The sequence below is a fragment of the Falco biarmicus genome, chromosome 7 (assembly GCF_023638135.1).
Source record: "Falco biarmicus isolate bFalBia1 chromosome 7, bFalBia1.pri, whole genome shotgun sequence".
NCBI classification, from domain to species: domain Eukaryota; kingdom Metazoa; phylum Chordata; class Aves; order Falconiformes; family Falconidae; genus Falco; species Falco biarmicus.
Window position 1 is genome coordinate 49,579,702 of NC_079294.1, and position 26,315 is coordinate 49,606,016.

The following is a 26,315-nucleotide window of genomic DNA, read 5'->3' on the forward strand; positions in this document are numbered from 1 at the left end:
GCATGCGTAAAAGCCGTTTCGCAATACGCATACGTAGGCACAAACCCCGCCCCTAGGCATCCAACAGATTCTACGCATGCACTGCCCTTAGTTTGCCAGTAACGCTACTACGCATGCGTAAAAGCCGATTGCGTAATGCGCATACGTAGCCACAAACCCCGCCCCTAGGCGTCAAGCCCATTCTGCGCATGCGCTGCCCTTGGTTTTGCCAGAATTACTTCTGCGCATGTGTAAAAGCCGATGTTGTAATACACACGCGCCGCCGGAAACCCCGCCCCTTTAGCATCAGGCCGATTCTACGCATGCGCTGCCCTTAGTGTAGCTGGGATGACCCTGCCGTCTAGCGAAAAAAATTGGGTACTGCAGCCGCCCGGTTGGTAGCTTGCTGCTGCTGCCACCTGGCGGCCAAATATAGGTACTGCAGCCTTGGCGCTATGCATTCGCGGTGGCGCCTCCCCATTCGCCGTTGCCGGCCATATATAACGGCATCGCGATCCCGCGCTGCCTCCGGGGTGGTGCTGCGGTACCCGCTGCTGCCCCTTGGTAAGGAGGCGCCACTGCCGTCCCTCGAGGACGTTGCCAGCGCACACTGGGCACGGGAGTACGGAATTACAGCACCGCTGCAGTCCCGGGACAAACGCAGCCGCATTCCGTAATACACATACGTAGCCACACACCCCGCCCCTAGGCGTCAAGCCGATTCTGCGCATGCGCTGCCCTTAGTTTGGCAGTAGCACTACTACGCATGCGCAAAAGCCGATGTTGTAATACACACGGGCCGCCGGAAACCCCGCCCCTTCAGCATCAGGCCGATTCTGCGCATGCGCTGCCCTTCGTTTGGCTGGAGCCCTGCTGCCGTCTAGCGAAAAAAAAAAAACGGGTACTGCAGCCAGTCTATCTAACATAGACTGCAAAGTTTATTATATGAACGGAATCAATAATGGAATTCTTCCCAAGGCCCATTAAGAAGTTGTCTGGCTTCACATCTCGGTGGATGAAGTTCTTAGAGTGAATGTATTCAATTCAACTAGTCTAGATAAAGAAAAAAAAGTCACTCAAGAGAGACTAGGCATACACTTTTTTCCTTATAAAAACACTAGTTGTCTTAACGATAAAAGAGGTAATGAAACTTTTTATTGTAAAATATAAGGGCATTGAAGAGAACATAATTCTATAGACAATACATAAACCTCTCCAGCTCTTTCCCTGTGTCTATTTTACATTTGTTTCCAAAAACTTTCTCGGGCAAATTTCTTTTGTCTTTGAGCAGTGCAACAGATGGTTTGCAAACAGCGCGAGTCTGGTTTTTAAAAATCAATTAAGACTTTGTAATCACTTTAGATGGGGTACTTTGTATTTAAGAGAAACAAAACCAATTTTGAGTCTTTTCTTTAATGATACAGGCTTATTCACCTCTAAATTACGGAAACAAGATATTTGATTCTGATCTCTCAAGGAATTTTAATATTCCAACATACTGCACTGTCAAGATCAACAAAGCAGTTTCCTACCATTTGGTCAGCGAGTAACAGGACTGTCTCGAGACTAAATTTCCTTGAACAAAAACTGAAGAGATCTTCAAGACTCAGTCCAAACGGCTCCATCACCATTAAATCGTAGTCCCCTTCAGCTCCACACCACTTAATTGTAGGAACGCTCACTAGGAAAAAAGAAACAGTTTATTCAGTATAACAATTTGATTTATATACAAATCTTCAAGGTTCCTAAGATGAATTCTAAGAGGGTCACGACTGTGAATGTTTGTACTCACAGTGAAGCTCAATATTTTATGCAACCTTCAGCCAAGAAAAAGGTGAAAAACTCACCATCGCTGAATATTTCGCCATCTGTAAGGTGCCCATCCTTAGCATAAAGGACTCCAAATTTAAAATTCACAGGTCCCTGAGAAATCAAACCAAATATTACAGGATAAACAGACAATCAAACAAAAGACCTAAAATGTTTCCTCTAAGGACTTTTATATACATCTTTTGTATACGACCTACACATGAGAATATACACTTCATACCAGCTCCATAACATGCTCAGGTAGCAGATACCTAATAATTTACTTTTGATCATAGATTACGAATTTTATGATATTACTAACTTGGTCATCTATTAATACAATATATTATGCTGGTGTTTAAAATGATTTTTGATCTCATATGTTGCACAGAAATACCACAGAATCCAGAAACTACCCTTTGAAGTGAGCAACAGCTCTTCAAACTCTACCATCAGCCCTTTGATGAACAGCTGTGAGGGAAACAGCTTCTTAGAGACTTGCAGGCTGAACCAAATTCTCCTCTAGAATGGATCCCAAGTACTTTTTGTGTCCTTTTATGTCTCTCTATCTGTGGATATTTAGGTCTTTCCTTCAGTTACTAGATTTGTGAAGTTTTTAGCCTCAGATACTCTGCTGCTTGTTTTTCTCATGTGTTTCAGGACACATATCAGACTGGTACAATGTATTCAGTGATGTGAGACAAAGAGTTCAGACTTCTACACTAGCTTCATCAGTTTGGTGGGTTTTGCCCCTGGAACTTCCATAGTTACCTCATTACTCAGTGTTTCCTTCACAGCACTGTCGCCCTCCAGCAAACACATCTATGAACTTAATCTCAATATTGTGACATCCAGGTTTCTGTCACAACTCCCAGAACTTCAAGTTTTATTTACTTACATAAAATTTATACCCTTTCCCACATCAGAGTAACTAGCATAAGTGTCTCTATTGGAATGTGTTGGGAAGTACACTAAGAGGTTGTACAAGTTTAATATTTTAACTGAAGGAACAATGAGGTACTTACACGGCAGACAACAACTAAATTCTTCTACTCTCCCCTTTCTGTAATAGTTAGTTTCAAAGTAGCTGTCGCCGTAATCTCTGAGAAAATGTAGAATCTTTCTTACCGAGAGAGTTGCCTGTGTCTGAACCGTGTCTTTTCCTGGAGAAAGATTTTACAGATGAATCTGTCTGTTCTACAGATTTGTTCACAGGCTCAGCTCCTGAAGTGAATTGTCTCTCTTCCGTCTCCAATGTCCTGGATTCACTTTTAACACTAGTATTCTCCTTAAAAAAACACAACACAACAACAAAAGAAATAAAACCAAAGATCACTCAATGTTATCTTATAGTAAAACTAATATAAAACCAATAAAACAAAATAAAAGCTATTCTTCTCCAAAATATCCTCTCCAAAAGGGTGTCTAACAGGTGTTGAACACTGTCTAGACAGTTGACATAATAAGTGTTTTTAACTCAGAATTAAGGTTGCTAAATTGAAACAACCTCTTACAAAACATCATAGTAAGCAAAATATGAGATCAGAAAACTAGAATACACAAAGTTAGGGTACATGTCCCCACAGTCTGAACTTTGCCCTCAATTATTAAACTAACTAGAAGAAATAAGCTAGAAGAAATACAGGTGGACTCATTCTTACCAGCACGTGTAATAATAATGACAGATCTAGCTCAAACAACTTGACAGAGCTGTGTGATGCAGAACCACACGTGAACCACACATTTCTGATTGGGAATCTCACCCCACCCCATCCAGTCGTTAAGACATTAAGTTATAACGTGTTGCTTGCTTTTTAGAGCCCTCTGCTGCTGCTCTGCATGTATTTTGCAGGCAACCATTTGGCAAACTGGTACATTTCCATGATCATGTGGCAAAAATCTGTAGCTAAAAAAAAAAAAAAAAAAAAAAAAAAAAAAAAAAAAAAAAAGCCAAACAACCACATTCTGTTTCTATTTCACTGAGGCAGTACAGGCCCAAAGTTAAGCACCTGGAATTTACCTTTAGACAGAAAAATTTTCTCAATATCACCTGTTCTATAATAGTCATCTCTTCTGCAAATATCTTAGCCATCAATAACCTAAAGATGAATGACTGCTCAGAGCCTGCAATGTTTCCTTCTATTAAGGGGAAAAAAAGCTTTTGAAAACCATTATGTGTGAGTTTACAGAAGACAAGAGGTCACACTTGGTAATAAGATAGTCTTTCCAAAAATCACGCTCGCCACCTTGAGTCATTACTCAATGTTGAGTATATAACAGGCTATGTGTATACATATCAATAGAAACACACATACATTCCTTAAAGTTGTATAATAACATTCAAAAAGGCCTGTGCAAATACAGTAATGGAGTACTCCAGGGAGAACTAGCTCCCTCCAACACACCTCCTGCACTTGCTGGATACCCACTTGACACTTTTTTTCCTCTTTGAAATGTGCTGTCTGGATGTATTGCTTCAGTACTATTAACAAGGCCATGTGAAAAACACGTGGCTGGCAGTGCCTTTTGTCTAATGTCTGAACCACAACTCCTTTCCAGGCATAAAAACAAAGAAGGCAGGCTGTAGGTCACTACCTTCACCAGCTAGAATCCAAGTCTCACGAGTGATGATGACCTCTCTATTCCTGGTGACATTTACATAATAGTAAATTTCCAGGAAAATTAGCGAGCAGCCTTAATCAAGTAGTGAGAGAAGGGAAGATTTCTCAAGTAAGCATTCTAAACTGGATATTCCACCGGACAACTGCTCTAGAAACAATTCTGCAAATTTCATTATTTAAAAAGAAGGGAATGATGAAAAGCAATACCAGGCAAGGGATGTAGAAACCAAATTGCAGTGTTTGATAAAGAAAAAACAAATAACATGCATATTGGGATAACCATTACTAAGAAACTGTTACTAGCCTATATGGTGAAAGAAGTCTAGACACTCTAACTAGCAGTTCTGCAAAGGACGTGGGGATGCTGCAGTGCCCAGGAAGGTTAACAACACCTTGGGCTACACCAAGATGAGCGTGGCCAGCAAACTGAGGAAATTTCATTCCCCCTCACTGGTGAACCTGTACTTCCAGTGCTGTGTCCAATTTTAACCCTTACAGTTGCGCGCGTGGAAACTGAAGAGCAGTCATACTGCACAGCACCCCTTTCAGATTCCTTTTTATCACTGTGTTTATAGAATCTTACACACCAACTCTTCAGTAATTTAATGTAATAGGTAATAATAACATTTTCATCCTAACAGCATCAGCCTAGCCCACACAAGTCTGGTTCCCAAGCTATCCCTTTTTTTTATTGTTTGGTCTTTTAAGCCAACATGTTTCTGACCGTGGATTCACCGCAGCTGTGGACAGACCCTCCACTCAGGTCTAATACTTCTGCAACTTTAGAGTCCGAAACATTGTTTGGCGGAGAATCAAACAAAGCTACCAAAGCTGACAGACGTGAAAGTTTTGTCTTTTCACTTCAGTTACTGAAAAACGCCAAAACTGCTGCATCTCACTACTTACAGGACTTAAGAGACACTGACTGGACTATACCTATGCCCAGCTGGAACCATGGTGGGAAGCTGAGGTACTAAAATTAGCAACTCGCATGAATGGGGTTTGCTGGATTAACCTTCCCCAAAGAAAGCAAGCGTTTCAGCCTTCACATAGGTATGCTGCCAAGGAGGCTAAACAAAATCGGAGGCAAATTCCTCTTGATCAAGCATTACAGAAATGTTCTATTTCCACTTTAAGAAACAAATAAAACATTTCTTAGGAGTAGGAGTGGAATAAAATATGCCCATTAAAGTCCAACCTGTAAAAGTCTAGGACAGAAATTCACTGAGGCTAAGAGGACAACGCTGGATCCGAATTGTTGAATGTACTAACTCTTTTCATGTAAAGAACTGCTCTTTAATTTGCTGTCTTTTAGGACATCGGGAAAGCAGAATAAAGCAGGTTTCTACTAAACTGTTAGTTCTATGAGGAAGACAGTTCAAGGCTCAGTGCTGGTCACAAGAGTAATTAAATGCTGGGAAATACTGTGAACGAAACAGAAAACAAAACAGCAAACATCTTTGTGTCACTGTAAAAATGTTTTCTTAATTTCAGAAGAGGATGTACGAGAAAAAGTTGAGAACAAATCCAACGCTAACCAGAGGTGCAGAGCAGCTGCCACGCAGAGGAAACTACAGCAGGGCTGTACAGTCGGGAAAGGCGACTACTGAGGCGGCTGTGATAAGCGACGCGGAAAGTCACAAGTGACATGCAGTAAGCAGCCAGGGATGACAGCTGAATGTCCCTTCTGAGACGGAAATGGGGAAGCATCACATGAAACTACTAACAGCCACGCACAAAAGGAAACTCTTCGTGCAGCAATAGCTCGTGAGCAAAGTACCAGCTTGGTCAAAAGGTCCCGTAAGCTAAAACCAACAGTTTCAAGGGCTGACTTCAGTCCACAGAGCAGAAACCTAAGATGAAGTACACAGTATCATCGCAAGCCCTTGGGCTGAAAGTAGCTGGAAAGTATAAGCAGGAACGCCCTGTTCTGTTTGCGGGCCTTGTTCTTGCTCTTCCCTACACATCAGATTACAGCTGTTGTTTTGAGACTTGACACTGGGCAAGACAAACCTTTGATCTGACCCAGCAGAGCTGGTTTGATGCTCTTGTATGAACAGTGGAGGAATTTGCTCCCCCTCTGCTCGTATAGAGAGGAATAGAGCGGTCTTCTGTGCACACCCACTATTCTGTCATAAGCTTGCTCTAAAACACATGGTACCAACAGCCACTGAAAGCCTGAGTGCTTCCAGATTCAGGGATGAGGAAGAAAACTGTGTTGGAGCCTGATGGGAGGAGTACAGGCACAGAAGCCTCCTCGAGAGTTCTGCACCTGCCATGACGCCAGGCTCTGGACAAGCAGAGTGTTAAGTTAACCTTCCCTCTCCCGAGCTTGGGAGGAGGAGACTAGTTAAAGAGTAGTTCTAACAGAAAGAGGGAATCTGTCAAACAAAACGCTGAACAGTCCCTGAATTGCTCTTCAATTGCTCAAAAAATGAGGCCAGTTATTTAACCAGTTACGGTCCAGGACCAACATCAGGATTCTCACAAATATACAAAACCTCCCTCTCAAACAACTACGTGGTTCATGCGCTTAATTCCCCCAGTTCCTGACAAGGAAGTTTGGGTCACGGACTCCAAAGGCCTTCAACAAGGGACAACCTATCATTCTAAAAATGCAGTTCAAAAATTCTCAAAACTGACAACATTTAAAGTGCAGTCAACACTTAATATAATGAGTGGGCACCAATTAAGGAGTACTGCCAACTCTATGTACTAGCACAGGGATGTGCTCTTCCCTACACAGTACGGAGCGGAACAGTCAGTCTAGGCTTGAGCTATGCAGAGGCTTGATCAGAATACACATCCCTTTCAAGAAAGATACCCAAGAGGAAGATGACTAATCTTTATAACGCTGAAAGCAACAATGGGAGGTTTGCACCAGCTGATGATTTCCGATCTAGAAACTTCAGTGAAGGCGTCAAGCTACCGATAGAACAATAAAACAGTAGCTTCAATGCATACACAAAAATGAAATTTTTAGTGCCTACATGCAAGGTAGGTCTCATGCAGCAGAAACAGATGCAGTCAATCTCCTGAGCTTTGTTTTCAAAACAAAACAAAACAAAAAAGCAGAGCATGCTTTTGCTGCCTTAACAGAGTAACATCAAGAATGCCCCTCCACTCCTCATGACACTTACAATTTTACATACAGGGAAGACTAGGTACAGGTAGACTGAAGTACAATTACAACTTGTTGTACACCACAAAGTATAAACCAGTGAAGATGCTTTATACCATTCAAATGTCAATAAACTATACTTTCCACAGAAAAAAGAACTTAATAACTATTTATCAGAAACAATCTAACCGTTTATCTAAATTTAAGCAAAAATCTGCCTCCAGTGGCAATTCTCAAAATACTCTTTTTTGTTGGAGATTAAAGATGGTATGTTACAACCTAAAAAAGCATCCACTTCATCACCACAAATACACCTGCACTACACGTTTCCCATGCAAATGAGCACCCTAACTTGGCCAACAGGCTGACACGTCATGCTCATTAACATGGGATACTTTTTCATTCTGTCTTCTTTTTTATATCTTGCTTTACCAAGCAAACCCTTCACTGTCCATTCAAAGCTTAATTAAAGAAGCCTTCAGTTCTTAAGCAGGCAAGAATATTGAAAAGCTATCGGTCCAGACCCTAGCATTACTATCAAATATAGTTAGCTCAAGAAAGATGTTGGTTTACCTCCCTTTACCCCTTACCTGCTCTGGACTGAACAATTCTTCCTGAAAAAACATGAGGGAGAACTCAGCTGGGCGGTGATCTGGTTCTTTGCTCTGTTTTTCATCTGCTTCCTGTGTGGTCAGAAGTTCTTGTAGTATTTTAGCAACAGCAGCAGCTTCTATAGACAGAGTGGTATCAGCAGCACAAAGAATGTCAGAAGGCTGTAATGGAGACAAATTCAGTGCTCAATCTGCTTCCACCAGAAATGATGTGTCTGAAGTTACAGGAGTGAGACATTCCAGCTGGCTTTCCTCAGTTGAAGAAGGTGCGTAACTATTAACAGGCAGTGCCTGATTTCCACTAAACTCCAGGATCAAATACTGGCTCTCTACAGGTGCCACTTCCACCTTTTCAGCTTTGCATGATGAATGCACCTCATCGGCAACCTGAAACATGGCTTCAAGACTGACTTCTGCCTTCTTGTTTTCTTCAGATATATTACATAACCAGTCAGACGGCATCAGTTCAGCTTCATAAGATGACTGCATCGGAGGATTCTGGAAAAAACAAAATACAGTGAACTTTTGTATAAGAAATTACCATGACAGGATGTGTATTGATTCTGTTTATCCATTTATCCAAAAGCTTGGAAGATTGTCTGTTATTCTCAGTTAAAACAGCAAGTTTAACCAGAAGGAAAAAAAAAAAGCTACTGCTTTGTCTTGGTTTTCATTAACCACCTTACTCTTGGCACGCTTCCTTTCTTCTATTCATGGTCTATCCTGGAGAGAAGGTTACTTACCAGGAGCTGGTGTATGCCTGCAGATGCATTGTCTGCACACCCTTTGCACTGCAGGTGTTAAATACACCCAAGCATTCAGATCGGAGACTTCTGGTCTTAGTAGGACCTGTGGGGGTACATTAGAACCACCCTCTTCACGTGCCACATATGTAATAGAAAAAGAGAGAGAAAATCCACCCGCCTTCAGTTCCTTCTAAAACTCAAGCATTCCTGTTGTGTATAAACCCAGTATAAACCACAACATTTTTAAGCAAAAGAAAAAGGTCCATATGCTGTAAATGTGCATATGGACAACACAACTTGAGGAACTCACCGCTTCTTAACCAATAATACCATTTTCCTCCTCAAGTGATTGTCCATAGGCACATCTACACAAGGTGTGCCCCCCAGGGATGCCCCAGTCCCAGAATGAGTGGGAGTTCAAATACTGATGAAAGCAAATACTGTAAAACTGCCCTGCCTGTCACAGCCTCACATCTGGACTCTCCTGTCATGACAGTGTCCCGCAAAGGCACAACTCAAAGTCTGCATCAATCTGCATAAAAACCCGACAGAATTTCAGGTCAGAAACACTTCTTGTAGAACCTACAGAGACTGCCTTTGCCATCACAGATCAGGTCTGAACACTACTAAAATTTTTCACTGTAATGACATCACAGGACGACAGGACACAATCAGCAATCCAGTGATGATTTTTTTTAGTAGAATTCATATATATCGAATAACCTTTAAAACAGAACGAAGACAATGAAAGAGTTTTTCAAAAGCAGCAAGTCCTACCCAAGTGAAATGATAGATGACATTTTAAGAGCCAGTGTCTGTACTGCTACTTCTTCTGGAGGTGACTCAGTCAAAGGACACTAGAAGGGTCATTTCTTCTGACAAATACAAGTCATACATGTTGAACAGAAACTCAGGTCTATTTAAAATACTGCCTTCTTTTGGAAAAGATCCAGTATGAAGGATTAGTCCTTAGTACCTGACTACCCTTAGACCTTTTAGCTGAGGTCATGGTTAATGAAAAGCTACTTCCAGAGACGAGTAAATTAGAGAACAGGAAGCTACAGGATCACCTCCTAGGAAAGCCGTACCAGATCAAATGCCAGTGAAGGACTTGGTCTCTCCCTGATGGAGATACCACAAAGAGATGAGATCCTGTCTTCTGGGTGTGTGAAGTCAAGTCCTAGTGTGGGTTCGTGTAGATGTGCCAGTTTGTAGATAGCCACAAACTGTGGAGAGTGGGGGGAAACTGAGGGGAAAATAAAACCTGGAATTTGAGAAATTTAGGTTAAGCAAAATCTTTTCATTAAAGGCTAAGCCACCTTTATGTTTTTATGAGATAGGTTCAAACATTATTCCTCTCATTTGATTTTTTTTCAGTTCTATTTTTTTAAAATGTTAACAAGGTGTTTCATTTCTGTTGCATTGCTTGTTTACTGTCATAAGTAGTCAGGATTTTAAGTAAGATCTGGGTTACCAAACCTTCCAGGAATAAGATCATCCCTGCCAAAAAACAACCAACCAACCCACCCATACTGAATCTTTTTCTGCCTCTTCTTAAGGGACCACAGCTTGAAGCTGTTATAGCACATACTGCCCTGTTGGATGCACTACAGGATCTCGTATGTATTTCCAACAGGAGAAAGGGGCCACGCAAAGGTACAATTTAAATCCGTTTAGTTCACCTGGAGAAGATATGACAGACGAGGATGGGGGGGGAGGCAGCAACAAAACAAGGAAAACCGATAAAAGATTGAGAAGTCAGGGCTTGAAAGACTAATGGCTTGCTGGTCATTCAAGCTCAAGAAGAAAAATGGTCTAACTTAGCAAAAGTGGTGAAAGAGAAGATGGGCGTTTCACTTCTAAGATTAGCATAGCGTGTGCAGGAATTAAAGCACAACCACACCTTTTCAGGGACTGCTAGGACTACACAAATCTGGCTTGAGTGCTTGGGCAATCGGAATTAGTTCAGACTTGATTTCTTTTTGAAACAACATAGCTGATTATCATTCCTTATTACAAATAAAAGCAAACTACTTAGGACTGCTTTTAAGGTCAGAAAGTTTTTCTTCTTTTTTCTTGCACGTTTATTTCTTCCATTTCCTGTTACCTCTTGCTTCAGTTCCACAAGGAAATACTGACAGCTTAATAACCATGGTAATAGCAGTAATCAAACAGCAGGGCTGCTATTAAAAAAAAGAACAAAATGAGGTGAGGGCAGGAAAAAAAAATAATTGCTGAAATCCAACATGTAGCCTCAGCTCACATCTATGATAAAGCAGCGGGGAAGTACTGAGCTAATGGTTGTGAGCTGCCAGCACTGCTGTTGCAGAAGATAGCAGGAGGTCTCTCAAAAGACTCATTCCTACCCAAGGATACTGATTCATCACACTAATCCAAACCCCACTTAAGAGAACCCGAATGAAAAATGGGTAAGAAGTTGTACCTGAGCTCCCTGTTTTGTAACCAGCTGTGATGCGTGTAATACAAACCTCTGAAACCCCGATTTCAGAAACCTGGTGAGATACACCATCATCAGCCACCGTGTCTGGGTATAACCACCTATGTCCCCTTGCCATTCCACACAGTAATTCTCTGTAGCTTTTTCTGGAGAGCAAACTGCAGCCAACCAACCAGTTAGTTACCGGCCTGGTCTGCCCATGTTCCAGTCAGGGTCACCTAACACTTTCAGCAGCTCAGGTGTGTACTGTACAAGCCCAGCAGCTGGCCTCCAACACCCAGAAACTCCACCAGTCTTAATCTCTCCTAAACTTAAAAGCGATGCTCCCTGCAAGACCCAGTAAGGAACAGCACAAGGTTTAGGCTTCCTTGTCCAAGAGTGCCCGCTTTTCCTTCTGAGACCACAAAGCACCATCTGGATCCAACAGAAACGGGGCTGGTAACCAGCTTGCTGACTACTAGTGTGCTGATACGGTTCACTGTCTTCAGGACTGGTCCAGCAGTTTCGTATAGGCTTTGCCACTCCTATCTAGCAGCACACAGCGTGACCAAACAGCCTAAAACGCCCCGCAAACCACGCTTCAACAGCATCGCACTGAATTCCTGCAACTGGTAGAAGGTATTGAGTGGAACGATAGGAAATATACCGTGCAATAGTTCTGTTTTTTGTGAAGAACAATAAAAATGCTTAGTCAGCCAGGGCTGATGAATTTTACCGCTTTTGAGGATTTGTGCAAGTGATTACTGATGGATGATCAATCCACCAGCAGGGCAGGATGATCAATACTGCAGCTTGCCACGTCCCCCAGCAGAAGTTTGGGGAAGTATATGCCCCAGAACACACAAAAGGCAAACTGATTATTCCCCACAGCCCAGCAAGAACCGCAGGCGAACTGCTGTCTTCTGTACCATCTGCACAGCCTGTCACCACGTTCCAGGAGAAATGACCTAATCTATGCTAAGACTCAGAAATCTCAAGAAGTCCCGTTGATCCACACGGTACGATAGTTGTTTTACCCTGCTCAGAGACAGCCGGTTGCTGACCTGGTGGAACTGATACAGGGCACGGCTCACCTTTGGCCTTCTCACGCAGAGGATCGCCTTCCCGCAGTCTGCCCAGATGCTCGGCAGCTTTTTGCTGGGGGTTTCCAGGAAACAAAGCAACCACTAGCAAGTGGCCTAAAGCTCTTCTGACTCCACACACTACCCATGGACTTGCTTCTCCAAACAACTGATTTTTACTAGACCCTTTGGACACTGTATATTATCCTTCAATCTAGCCACAACACCACCTTTGAGAACTCCTTTGGAATGATTTACTGTCCCATTGATCTCGGCCTTCTGAGATAAACTATTTAATTGTGACTTCCCATCGCTCAGATGAATCCTCACGTCCTGGATGAAAAAAGCAGCTCACGATCAAAGTGAGAGGACAAAGATGCACTGTGCGAAAAATAAACACTACAATATCGACGGCATGACTTGCTGTTGGCTATTTATAGCCTTACACTAACATGTTATCCTGGCCATAACCTGCCCATCTTGGATAAGCTTATTTTTTTAAAAAAGCCATGAATAAAAGACAAAGGTTGATATTTGCAAGACAGGAAATTGGATGATCAAGCTTGGGTAGGTCAACCCTTTTTCAACACACATAAGCATAACTTGCTTCGCTTGTCCTCTGTGAGGGGGAAAAAAGTATATGTGTTATGCTGTAATAGAAAAGGAAGCTCTTGCATTCTTACTTCAGATCTTCTGATATCTGATAAGCCAGGCCCTCCAAATAAGGTGCAGTTTCCACTAGAATTATGTAACGCATTTACAGGAAGTACTGGAGTTATCTTTAATAAGAGATCTCTGAGGTGGGGCCCATTCCAAAAAGTCACCTTAGTTTTTCTCGTTCATCAAATGAAACTCAGGACTGCAGGAAGCTGTCCGGGACAAAGAAGTGGAGCTGCTTCTCAGTATTTTCATAATATTAAAGAATCTCTTTTTGTCCAGGCAAGAACATTCTTCAAATACAAATGCAGGCTCATTAACTAAAAGTGATTCTGGTGAAATCAAGCAAAAAAACACTCCACTGATGAGGACACCCACTATGCTGCTACCCTGAAACCTAACCTGAATTACAAAACTACCCGTTTAACATTCAGTGGTTCTTTGAAATAGGTATTTGTAAACCACATCACTGTCACTTTATCAAGCAGATCAATTTTCAAATTTATATCCTTAATTTCACAAGTGTACAAACCTGCAGTTCATTCATACAGTCTCCTTCACTTTCACCTCCTTTTAGTAGGCTACGCTCACCTGGACAAAGCTGCCGTGGGTGCACCCTGAAGCAGTAGGACCAGCACAGCCAGCCAGAGGATCTGTGTGGGCTTCTGCTGAACAACTCTGTGGTGTGCCTACTGCCAGAACTTGTGTCTGGTGTGCAGAGTTCTATTGCTTACTTTGATTAAACATTTCAATAATCACACAGTAAATGAAATTCCAGAAATTTATTGTTACCTCCCAAGTCATTTTAAGACCAATTTCTCAATCTTAAAAATATTTAAGATATGTATAGATATATTAAAAATATATATTGCAAAATTGATAAAACACACACATACATGCAGAAACTTCATAATCACAGTCTTTTGTGTCTTAATATCACCTCTTTGATTTGGCTGCTTGAGTTTCTTGTCACAATACACCACAGAAAGCATATTCACATAGCTGAGCCTAAGTGTTCATACACACTTGTGACCATGTGAATTTTAAGACTTACAAAGAAAATGAATTACCTTAACTGAGGGCGTATCATTCCGAAGAATATCATGACTACTCCTAAACTACCACTCACCAGAAAGGTTTTCATATGTAAATGAACCCTGCAGGCACAGATGTATTCAAAAGGTGTGATTGGACTTGCACTGTCAGGTGGCACCAATAACTAATACTTCTCACATGGTCTTCATGACTGATTTTTCATTATTAGACACTCTCTGATAATAAAGCTTCGACGCATTTCTTTGACATGATTCTACTACTGTCAAAGGTTTTGCAGACAGTTGAAAGTAAACAGAACTAAATTTTTAAAATAATTATGGTCTAAGGCTAGTGGGAAAAAAAGACTTAGATGAGCATATTTTATTTTAGTGACTTTTCAATAAGAATCATAATGAAAAACCAGAGAAATCTTTTTGTCACGGAAGTTAACAAGTTTGAATACACACAAAAAGAAATCTTTCGACAAAGTTCTACTTTGATTTCATTTAATGGGACTTCAAAAGTGAAATGAAAAGAGTCAAGAATAGGATTGAACATACATTCTTTAGTTCTCTCACTTATTAAGTATGTATCTTAAGGTTAACTATCACTTTCCAAACAAACTAATCTTGCTGCTGTGCTCTCATGATGAAGAAAACCAGACTTTTTCATGTGGACATCTGAAGAAACATGCTTTCAGCATTCTGTATGTTACAATATATAGAAGAAAGGATAGCGGAGAGATTAAGAGATACACAGGCACAGAAGTAAAACTACTGAGACAGTCCTAGAGTGACAGTGAAAATTAAAAGATTTATCATACTCCAGTGAAATGTCACTTACACTCTCAGAAATGTTAATTAATTCACTGGAGTTTTCAAACGCCTCAGATTCCCTAAGTTTCTGTATTTTAGTTCTGATTACACCTTGCAAAATTTGGTATGTTTTCACTGCGTTCTCACACCCACCTCCCACCCCAGAAGATTCTACCTGAGCAACATAGCCAAGTTATCCTTTAAACTTAAAGCAACGAGCCTCATCCAGTGAGAGAGATCTACATATTCATGTCTAAATCTACGCTGGTCTCCCTCAGCTCCCCTACAGGCAGTACTTCAAAACAGGCACTTCCAGGACACGAGTAATCTTACCCCAAGATAAACTCTAAACCGAGCTACGTGAATCGCACCGGAGATGCCCCTTTCCTTCCTGTGACTACAGAAGAGGGCTGGGGCCTTAGCTGAGATAGAGACAACTACAATTCATCATGATGAGTTTCAACCTATGCTCTGTAACCAATAGAAACACAAAGCGGGGACCACCTCCCACCTTAATTAAGCAAGTATTCTGGATGAGGCTGGAGCAACCTGGTCTAATAGAAGGTGTCCCTGCCCATGGCAGGGAGGTGGGAACTTGCTGATCTTTAAGGTCCCTTCCAACCCAAACCATTCTATGATTCTCAGGACACTTGCTCCTGGGAGAAGACTTAATAGTTAGCAGCTGGTAAGGCAGGCTCCACACTTTGGCCACCACAGTAATCTTTGCATAAGGAGCACAAGGCAAGGAGCACGTGGCAGAAGTTGCCCGTCTCTTAAACATTTAAGTGCGTCTACAAGAAATGCCCAGCTCCTCAGAACCCTTCCTTGACAAAAATGACGTTATGGAAACTAGTGATTATTGTCTGAAATGTTCTCAGCAGAGGTCTCAGAAGAGATGCACAAAAGATGTAATGATTTCACTGTGTAGGATTTCTAAACAAGGACAGATAGCTGTCTTTGTGAAGGTGCAGCTGCCAAAGGAGGAGCAGGCAGAAGGAAAGAATAATAACGGAGCTTTAGTTTGTTCAAGGAAAGAGTCACTGTTCTGAATTTCAGAAGCTTTAGGGAAATTAAACAAAACCACCACAAAACAACAAATACACCACCACTCCCCAGAAAATAACCTATCATGTGATTTTTCCAATTCAAGGTAAGGGCAAGGAAAAGAACAGTAATTTGCTTCAACTCCTCTTCTGAAGAATAAAAACACTTAAGTGAGACTGATTTATTTTGTAATCGAGTGATTAAGTGAGACTGACAATTGTGGCAGAAATAATTTAGAAAAAAGCAAGGAGGCAAGACTTTTGTACTTTGTCTTCAGTGCATAAAAAAATACAACATAAAGAAGCTAAGCAAGAAAAAAATTGAGATACAAAAGTAGTATGAGCAGAATGAAATATTCTACACCAGGAGTCCTCAAACTACGACCTGCGGGCCAGATATGGCCCCCCAGGGTCCTCAATCCGCCCCCCCGTATTTACAGAACCCCCACACCACCCCCACCCCCACCGAGGGTTGGGGGGGAAACCAAGCAGACACAGATGACTGCCTGCCACCTAATCCGTGCACCGGCCCCCTGTTTAAAAAGTTTGAGGACCCCTGTCCTACACAGTACTTTTGACTGATCTTTGAGTTTAAAACCTTAACCTGGAAAAACATGAGACCAAGGCCTAGGATACTACTTCTTAACAAGGTCTCAGTGCTTTAATATCATTGTCCAAGTTTTGCTTAATTAAAAAAACAAAAATGAAAGTTAGCCTCACACCGACTAGTTTTGGGCAAATGTTTTTCTCCTTGCCCTTTAACCTCAACAGAAAGGCTACCCAGAAAATCACCAGGGGACACACAAAATCTGGAGGAAGGACACGAATACCAAACAGAAACTCCTTCTGCTTTAAAGGTCCATCTTCCTTTTAGACTTGACACTTTCTAACTCTCACTTGAGATATACACATGGCAGAGTATTGTAGAAAAATATTTAAAAGTCTCACATTAAAATCTATTTTTGAAAAGCAAACGCAGAATTTTTTTTTCATACCTGTTGGATAGCAGGCTTGTGAGTACAGCACTGAAGATGCAGAGCTGCTACAATTTGCAATGGATGCAGCAACGCTTTGAGTCCCTTGCTGAAGTGGCGGAAGAGAAGCAACAGGCTGGAGTGTGTACGTGGCTCCTGTTGGAAGTGTCTGGAGTACTGGAAAGGCAGCCCCTTTATCTGGAAAAGCTGGGGAAGCCCCTTGCCCTGGCAGCAACCCAAGTGGTCCCTGCTGGATCCAAGTGGAAGGGACTGGAGTCAGATCTAATCTTTGTGCTGGTAAAGTGCTGGGGGCTTGGCGCGAGGTTGCCGTGTAGGAGTAAGGAGAGAAAACACCTTGACCGTAAAGTTGATGAAACTGTCCTCCAGTCAGCAGTCCTGCAGTGGGTACAAAATAAAGTGAAACAAGTGTTAAGGAAAGGAGTTTTCGCAGGCAAAGAAAGGCAATATGAGGAGCCAAGGCTCTACAACATTATTTGGGAAGACTACCTTTGCTCCAGCATACTTAATCCAGAAAGGAGACTGTACTCTTAGACCCGAGCATGCAGTAACTGCTGTGTGGCACACGAGTGAAGCGCCAACACAGAGGTGTCTGCGTAGCATTCAATCTCCTTAAACTGGCAGTAACAAGTTACCCATATTTAGAAATGGGCTATAAATCAAAATGTGTAGTAACTTACTAAACCAAACAAAAGCAATTTTGAAAGTACTGTGTGTTAAATCAGACAATACATTTTAAAAAAGGGACATCATGAAGCCAGACTTGACCAAACTCCACTACTGACAGCTCACAAACAGCTAAGGGAAGGGCAATGTCAAAATCCTCCAAAGGACTTTGCAAGTACTTTATGACAAGTCATTTATTTGGTCAAGAAAAAAAATTCAAAGCCAATTTTTTCTCAGTCAGCTCAACTAGTTCAGTGCAGACTAAAGTATCCCAGACTTCACCATTCTGTTATTTCCTAGATAGTCCTTTTATTCTTCTCTATTATTTTATAGTTTCCTCTCTCAGACAGCTACTGTTTCATGAAATGGTATTTGCTTTTAGACCATGACAGCTCAATTTCTGTTTTGGTGACTTTGTTGAAACACTGACAGTAACACCGCAAACGCCTGTGATCATTGATTTCTGTAAGAACTACTGCATTTGTGACTCCCCTGCAGGATTGCATTTAGCCATGAGAATTACAAGTTTCAGGATGGTTCATGTCAATAGGGTTTATCTAGAAGCCAGGCTTTCTCAGACCTGTAGTTTCCAATTCTCACTCAAAAGCACTTTTTTTAAAAATAGCCTCACATTTACCTCTTGCACTCCTCTGATGAAAACTAAGTCAAGAAATCAGTAACACACAGTCATTATTCTGCAAGTTCACATTTAACCATTAAGAATCACTAAATAAATACCAGCTGACCTTGAAAATTTGCTAAGACTTAATGTGTAGGACTGTTTATTTCCTGTTCAGTACTTTCACCATTTATAAACAGAGAAGGAACAGGGGTATGAAAATTCTTTTGTTTATATTTTACCTTTGGATAGGGACATGAAGATTATCTAGTTCTAACACATAAACAAGACACCACAGGATGCCAAGTTACCAACCTCCAGTTGCTGTACAGGAATTGTTCCTGAATGTTTAACACAGCGTTACATGCTGCAAGACACTGGGAACAGACTGACGCTTTGCAAACAAAAATATCTCTTATCTATCAAATTACCTCACATTTACAGCAAAGGCATGCCCCTAAATAGTCAACACAGAGCGCACAGTGCATTGTCAGCCTGTCAGAACTTGACTGCATAGAAACCCCAATGTTTTCCTTGTTCTGTCTTTCTAGAAAATGAGACTCCTAGAGCGAAAGCTCTGAAACTGCAGCCATAAAAACAGAGAACAAAAAAAGTCATCTCTTTCTAATAATTTCCTTTACCAATGGTCTGCATTACATCAGACAAACCACATTTCATTGAAGTCTGCAATGACTCAGTGTTAACAACGTTAACGTCACATCATTAATTTAAATGCTTCCTAGCCTCCCTACTGAAATAAGTTCCATCCCTTCTCAGATGCTTCATTTTGTTTTCTTGGTATTGCACGTGCAGCTCCACACACATCATGGAAAACACCACTTGAATTAGATGACAGTTCCTACCCTGAAACAGTAACCAAGAGTATGGTGATACCCTACTCTGCTCTAAATGCCAGCCGGTGCTGCAGAGAGCAGTACCGTCAACTGCTTCTCCCCTTCTCCTGGTCGCACAGTCCTGTCGCTTCTCCTACACCGCACCTTACAGCTCTGCACCCATGCGGTGCATCACCCGGGTCAAAGAGCCAGCCACAAAAAGGCTGTTAAAGTCTTCTCCGATCATTGCGCTGAACCAACATGTTGCTGTATCAGCTGCAAGGAAGATGACAGTTAACATGCCACCAAGGGAATGGGAAGCCGGAGTGCTCTTCTGGCAGCAGCCCACAGTTAGAGCAGCCCAAGAGCACTGCAAAGCAAGATATTCACATCTTCCTTACACAGCGCCAGCTACAAAGCTTTCGGGCCAATACAAAATTTGTGGAATAATCCTGAGGGCCAGACTTGTCTTGGGAAAACTCAGATCCTCTCAAAGAGAGCTAGAAAGAAAGAAAACATGCTCTAGGGCTTTTCAGCAGTATTATTTTCTAATTAGCTCTCACCTACTCATTCAATCCGTTTTAAAAACTGCGTAGCTTGTGAATTCTTTTTCAGGAGACAACTGACAAAAATCTTACTACCAGGTCTTGTCTCCTCTGCACAAAACTAACAGGATGCTCTAGTTATCACTTCACATGACTCACCGTTTCACACACATTTAATGACAGCTTATTAAGCATCCCTACTGATGGGCATCCTTACTGACGGGCAAGAAGCAGTAACGTTCATCTGGTAGAGCTGTGCCAGCTCCACAGAGATCTGGCAAGGGTGTTCTTAGTGTAGCATGCAATGGAGACTGTACTATAGTCTACAGGCAGCCTGAAATACATGTGAACCATGCTACTCATGCTTACTGGCAGCAGATCTACCTGCATAAACAACAACTGCTTCCCTACACCAGGTGAAATGAGATGCCACCGGCAAGGACAGGTAACCCTTCTCCCTCAGGGGAGTGTTGATTTTCAAATCCCATGCCACCCAGCGCTTCTCAAAAACCCACCAAGGCCCCACATGGCCCACTCCGACTCACCAGGCCTGTTGGCATTGCTGAGCGTCGAGGGCAGAAGCAGCGGTTGCCCGTCCAGTGGCATGCCGAGCAAGCGCTGGAAGCGGTTGGGTGGGCGGCTGGTCACTTCCAGGCCCGCTGCCATCTTCGCCTTGTTGCCTTTCATCAGGCACTTCAGGTGGATGAGGAGGTCGGGGCGGTCGCGGCAAAAGTGGGGGCTGCGGAAGTGATGCACGGGCCCGCTGCCGTTGCCACCGCTGCCTTGTCCACCCTCTGGGCCCGGCCCAGGCCCGGGCCCCACCACACTGCTCCCCGGCAACATCCCCACCTCGCGGAAGCCATAGAGGTTGAGCTGCCGGATGAAGCTGCTGAAGTTCTTGGTCTTGAAGAAACCGGCGGCTGCCGCTGCCCCACGGCCACCCGGCTGCGCGGCGACGGCCGGCCCGGCGCCCAGCAGCTCGCACTCACAGCGCGGCTGGTTGATGACCAGCCCCCGGCCGGAGGCGCCCCAGCGAACGGAGCGGCAGCGCGGGCTGCTGACCCGCCGCCACAGCCTGGCGGGGCAGGTGTCGGCACTGACGGGGACGGGCTGCTGCGACGCGTCCGTGTCGGTAGGTGGCACCAACCGCCGCCCGCGCGGCCGCCGCTACCCCCGCCACGCGCCGAACGGCACGTGCCCCGCTTGCGAGGCGCTGCCCGCCGCGCGCGGCCCCCGGCCCTCAGCCCCGCCGCGGCGCTGGCCCGCGCAGCGCCCCGGTCCCTCGGCACGGCACGGCCGCAGCCCGGCCACCCCCTCAGCCCCGCCATCCCCCTCAGCTCCCCCTGCCCCCTCAGCCGGGCCATGTCCCTCCGCCCCGCCGATCCCCTCAGCTCCGCTGCCATCAGCATCTCCCGTAGCTTCCGTGAGCAACCGGGCGGCTGAGGCCCGGGGCCGAAAGCTGCCGCTCGGGGCGGCCCCGCCGCCAGCCCGGAGCCGTCCCGGGAGCAGCCTGGAGGTCCTTGAACCACGGCGCGTGTGAGCACCGGGCCGTGGAAAGCGGCTGCAGGCGGGGCAGAGCGGGGAACACGCGTTCCGCGGCCCAGCGCCCCGCCATGCCTGCCTGCCACCGCGCGCGGGCCAAGGGGCGGGGCCGCAGGGCCACGTGACACAACAGTGAATCCCGATTCATGAACTCTAGATCAGACGATACATGCCAGCACTCACCACTGACCCAGGGTGGCAACCTCCTTCTGTCCTACCCAAAGGTTTCAAACCCAACACGCTTGTCTTCCTACGGCAGGAAGCTACCTTACTTACAGTTCGTAACACTATTAACGCATTCCTTGAGACGGGACTGCAGATACATTATGCGGGCAACCAGGCCACCATTTGGAAGCTGCACTGGAGCCTTATGGTGAGAAATTTATTCTACAACGGAGAGCACCATAGTGAATAAATAAGACTGAGACAGGGTCTTTTTCCTCGACGGAAAAGCACGCAGCAGATCAATGATTGTTGAACCAGCAGGCAGAATTCTCAGAAAAAAGCAACCCCTAACTATTAACAAGAAAGAGAAGACTATTCCTCTTAATAAAAGCACAGCTGTGCTGAAATAAGTCGACACTATGTGTACTCACCTGTCCTCCTCCCAAATGAAGGTGTACAGGCAACATGTTTCTCTGGAAATGATGTGCTCAGGGCATCAGGTTTTCTTATCCCATCCTTTCACGGTGTCACCTTTAAAAATCAAGAACAGGTCAGTTGTGGTGTTGGCTTGGGAGATTCCCGTGCCTGGGGAAAGTCAATAATTCCGCAGTAGTAAGTGCCTGTTTGGATACAGACCTGTCTGCGGTGCCCCCTGCCTCCAGACATCTCCCTGGACCCCTAGCAGCACCTACACGTGCATGGAGGAAAAGAATGACAGGGCACAGGCCAGAGAAATGGGGGGTGGGGGTCAGGGGGGAGAAAATAAAAAAAGAAGTAGTAAACCAAAAAAGAGAGACAGATACAGATCAGGACAGAGATGTAAAGGGAAAACCTGCCCCGGGCTGCAGGACAGAGATGGAGGATGAAGAAAAGGGGAGAAGGAGAGGGACTAGGACAAAAGCAGAGAGAGTAAAAGAGAAGGAAGCAGCAGAATGAGAGAGAAAGACAGAAGGGAAGAGGGAGCAGGACAGAAGAATAGAATGTAGAGCTACAGGGAATCAAAACACGATGGGTTAGTATGGCAAGGTTTGGGAACGGGGAGGAAAAGGAGGAGAAAGAAGAAGAAGCAAGAAGAAACAATGTGTGACCAACTGACCGCAGCTGCCGCTCCCCATCCCCCTGCGCGGAGGAGACAGGGAAATCGGGAGTAAAGTTAAGCCCAGTAGAAACGGGGGGTGGAGGGAAGGTGTTTTGAAGATTTGCTTTTCCTGCACATTCTCCTGCTCTGACTTGACTGCTAATCAATCGCACTGATTTCCCCAGGTTCAGTCCTCCCCATCCCTGTGCCGACCCGGGAGCTTTTTGTTATACTCTGTCCCCCCTGTCCAGCGGAGGAGGGGGAGCGGTAAGAGCAGCTTCGGTCCAGCCCGGGTCACCCCCCCACCACACACAAAATCACAGCAGCACAGGGAAGGGGAGGGCGGGCAGAGGAGGGGCAGGGGGGGTTTGGGACACACAAGAGGGGAGACAGAGTCCCACGGACCAGGACTCACCACAGCTCTCGCTTTTGGTACCGCTGTGAAAATGTGACAGTTCAGACGCGCCTTTCCCCCTCTCTTCTCCCTCCCTCCCTCCCGCAGAACGCCGGCCGCTCGGCTCCCCCACCCCCGGTAACCCCCGGGTGTCTCACGGCTCTTCCTCGCAAGACGCGGCCTCCCGGACACGGCGCGTCGCTCCCTCGCGCACCGGGGGCCGCCCCAGGCTGTGGGTGACACACGGACCCCGCTGTGCACGCTGGCACCCGGCTGCTGCGGGCTGCGGGGCTGGTCCCCCCTCCCCGCAGGGCCAGGCTCTCTGTGCCCGCAGCAGGAGGCGGCTGCTGCCCGCCCGCCCTCGGGTTCCTTCTCCTCCGCCTCCCCCCGGCCGGCCCAGCTCCTGCCCACACCGGGCCGTGCCCCCGCTCCCCTCCCGCACCCGCGCCGCGGGGGGCGAGGCCGGGCAGGGACAACCCCCGCCAGCCCGAGGCGGCGCGGCCCCGGCAGAGGGACAGAAGCACAAGTGACCGTGACCGGCGCCGCTCGGCCCTGCCCGGAGCCGCTCCTGCCGCAGGCCCTTCCCGAGCGGCAGCGGGGGACCGGGGGGCGGCCGCCACGGCAGCGCCGGGGGCACCTGGGGCTGGGGCCCGGCTGCGGGGTACATGCTGCAGCAGATGCGGGGGCAGCGGCACGGGGCGAGCGGGGCCGCGGCGGGCTCGGGGGGGTCTGGCGAGCCGGGGAGGCGCCGGCGCCCGGGGGGCGGCCTCCTGCTTCCCCGCCTCCCCCCCCTCAGCCCCCGGACCCTCCGGGGCCGCCCGCACCCGGCTCGCGGGCGGCTGGAGTCCCCCGTGCCGCCCCCCGAGGTGGCCGGCGGGCAGGAGCCATCCCACCCACCGCCGCAGGGTCCGCTCGCCTCTCCCGCGCCCCCGGCCCCCCTCGCCGCCGCCACGGCCCGAACCGGCGCGCCGCCGTGCTGCTCCTGCAGCGCGCACGCCGCGGGGGCCAGCGCTGGCCGCGAACGCCGGGCTGCAGGTCTGCGCGCCGAGCGCCCGTCGGCACCGCGCTCGGGGGGCGGCAGCGGCGGCTCCGTACCGGGAGGCAGCAGCGGACCCGGCCGCACCACCCCGCAGGCAGCGCGGGATCGCGATGCCGTTAACGGCGGCCGGCAGCGCCGACTGGGGAGGCGCCACCGCGCATGCGCGTCGCCAGGGCCGCAGCACCGATTTTTGGCCGCCGGGTAACAGCAGCGGATCTCCCCCCAACCGGGAGGCTGCAGTACCCACTTTCGGTCGCCAGGTGGCCGCAGCGCCCCACCAACCCTGTGCTGAGCACTGGCCGGGCGAGCACTGGGCGGGATCTCATCCCAGTTTACACCACCGGACCCCGGGAATGCTCGCTGCGGCTGCAGGGTTCCCTTCGCTCTGCCCTTTGCCCACTCGCAGCCCGGGCTTTAATACTTATTGTCTCCGTATGCAAAAGCACCCACGTGCCTCAAGCATTTCAATCCTTTGCATCTGACAGCTTTAACAGTCGGGTGGTTCTTTCTGTCCCTGCCCCCGCCCCATCACCGAGGGAGAAGCAGCAGCACAGGGAACCTGTGGCAGAACTGAGGGGGTGTGGTGTGTCTTACGGATAAGCCTTAGCGATTGCCGTTGTTCCAGGAGAAATTCACACAGCCGTGGGTACCACTGGGTTTGCTTTAATCACAACCCAGAGCTGGGCCACCATCCCAGAGAGTGGCAGAGAGCAAAGGGATACAGCACGGCTTATATACACTTCATCAAACCATTAGTCAATGTCTGAAGTTTTTAGGAGTTTCCTTTGGTCCTGTCGGTTCTGTGAATCCATCACCTGACTCTGTCCCAGATGATTGATCTATTCGGTTCCAGGCTCCTCCTCGGATTGTGATCTCTGCCAGCTTTAACTCACACACTCCTTCAAGCACACTTAATCTTTTAACAAGCAATTCCTATTCAGGTATACTAATTTTTCTAAAAACACCTGCATTTCTGAGAGCACCTTTCTTGAGTACACAAATTGATCATCTGTTGTTTCTCTGTTCTCCCACTGACTAACTTGACTGAGTTTTAAACCAGCCTTGGATTAGGGCTATACAAGGACAAGGCCTCATTCTGCCATTTAGCAGCTTCAACACTTTAAATTTCTTAATTCAAAACACATTTTCTTTAACAATTCCCTCCTTTTGTTTTATCATTGCATACCTGCAATAGCAGGTTCTTTCTTGTAATTTTGCTACTAAGACAGTCACACACATTACACAACATTGCATTAATACAATCACAGACACAACTATAAAAATCACAACAGTTATTATAATGATCAGTTTCTTTAACCATGTTGATAGGTTAGGGAACTAAGGTGTTAATTCCTTGATACCAATATGCATGGTTTCTCAAATCTGAAAAATAATTTTGCAAATACAATAAATACTGGGTTACCTGTTCATCTCCATCCAACAAACCTGTCTTTGCTGGGACATAAGTTCCCGGTACTGCCATAATCCTTCCAAAAAGAATTTCTGCTGGAGAAACTCCAGTTGGCTGCCTGGGAGTATTTCTTATATTGCATAAAACTAAACTTGAAGCTTCACATCATTTTAACCCAGTCTGTATACAAACCTTGACTAATTTCTCTTCAAGAGTTCTACTCATCCTCTCTACCTGTCCCGAGGATTCTGGATGATAGGGAGTATGTAATTGGGATCGAATTCCTAATGAATGATAAATCTGTATTAATACAGCTCCAGAAAAATGAGTGCCCCTGTCACAATTAGTTACCTCTGGAACACCATATCTGGGAATAATTTCCTTTAAGAGAGCTTTAACAATCGCTTTTGAGTCATTTTTCCCAGTAGGGAAAGCCTCCCCCCACCATGACAATTGATCAACAACAACTAGTAGGAGTGTGAACCCCATCACTTTGGGCAGCATAATCAGCCTGAAGCTTTTGAAAAGGATACGTTGGAGGTGGCTTTCCCAGCAGTGTCTTCATTCTTAAAGAGGCAGATTCTTTACATAGCCAACAGCTCTCACAAATTCTTTTGGCTGCTGCATAAATTCCAGGCGTTGCCCACAATCGTTGGATTTTGAGAGCAATACTTTCCGGCCCTCCATGAGATCCATTGTGCTGCCAGCGAGTGATAGGTAATAAATAGAGCATTTTTGCTCGGTACGAGTGCAAAACTGAGCAGTTAATTTTCTCACCACAGAAAGCATTTCAATCCTTTGCGTCTGAAGGCTTTAAAAGTCGGGTGGCTTTTTCTGGCCATGCCTCCATCCCATTACCTGAGGTGAAGCAGCAGCACAAGGAACCTGTGGAAGAGGGGTTTTTTCTACGGATAAGCCCCCCTGATTGCTGTATCAGTCTGCATGTGGCATCAGGGTTGTGGGAGTGACAGCAGTGCGTCAATGGCTGCTAGTGAGGGCGATTTTAAAAAAAAAAAAAAAAAAAAGACAAAACCCCAACCTAAGGCAACACAGACAACAGCCTGAAGGCAGGAGA

The 26,315-nt window shown here is 45.8% G+C and overlaps 1 protein-coding gene across 1 annotated transcript; it reads right to left on the reverse strand.

Annotated features, from left to right (window-relative positions):
- Nucleotides 1–1,105: 1,105 nt before the first annotated feature.
- On the reverse strand, nucleotides 1,106–25,936 carry LOC130152447 (translation initiation factor IF-2-like). Its single transcript, XM_056346001.1, has 7 exons — nucleotides 25,829–25,936; nucleotides 22,949–24,228; nucleotides 21,750–21,849; nucleotides 8,121–8,639; nucleotides 2,917–3,076; nucleotides 1,827–1,902; nucleotides 1,106–1,660 (listed from the first exon to the last, which is right to left on the reverse strand). The coding sequence occupies exons 1-3, from the start codon at nucleotides 25,934–25,936 to the stop codon at nucleotides 21,846–21,848; spliced, it is 1,392 nt and encodes a 463-aa protein (XP_056201976.1). The 3' UTR covers nucleotides 1,106–1,660; nucleotides 1,827–1,902; nucleotides 2,917–3,076; nucleotides 8,121–8,639; nucleotides 21,750–21,845.
- Between the last annotated feature and the right edge of the window lie 379 nt (nucleotides 25,937–26,315).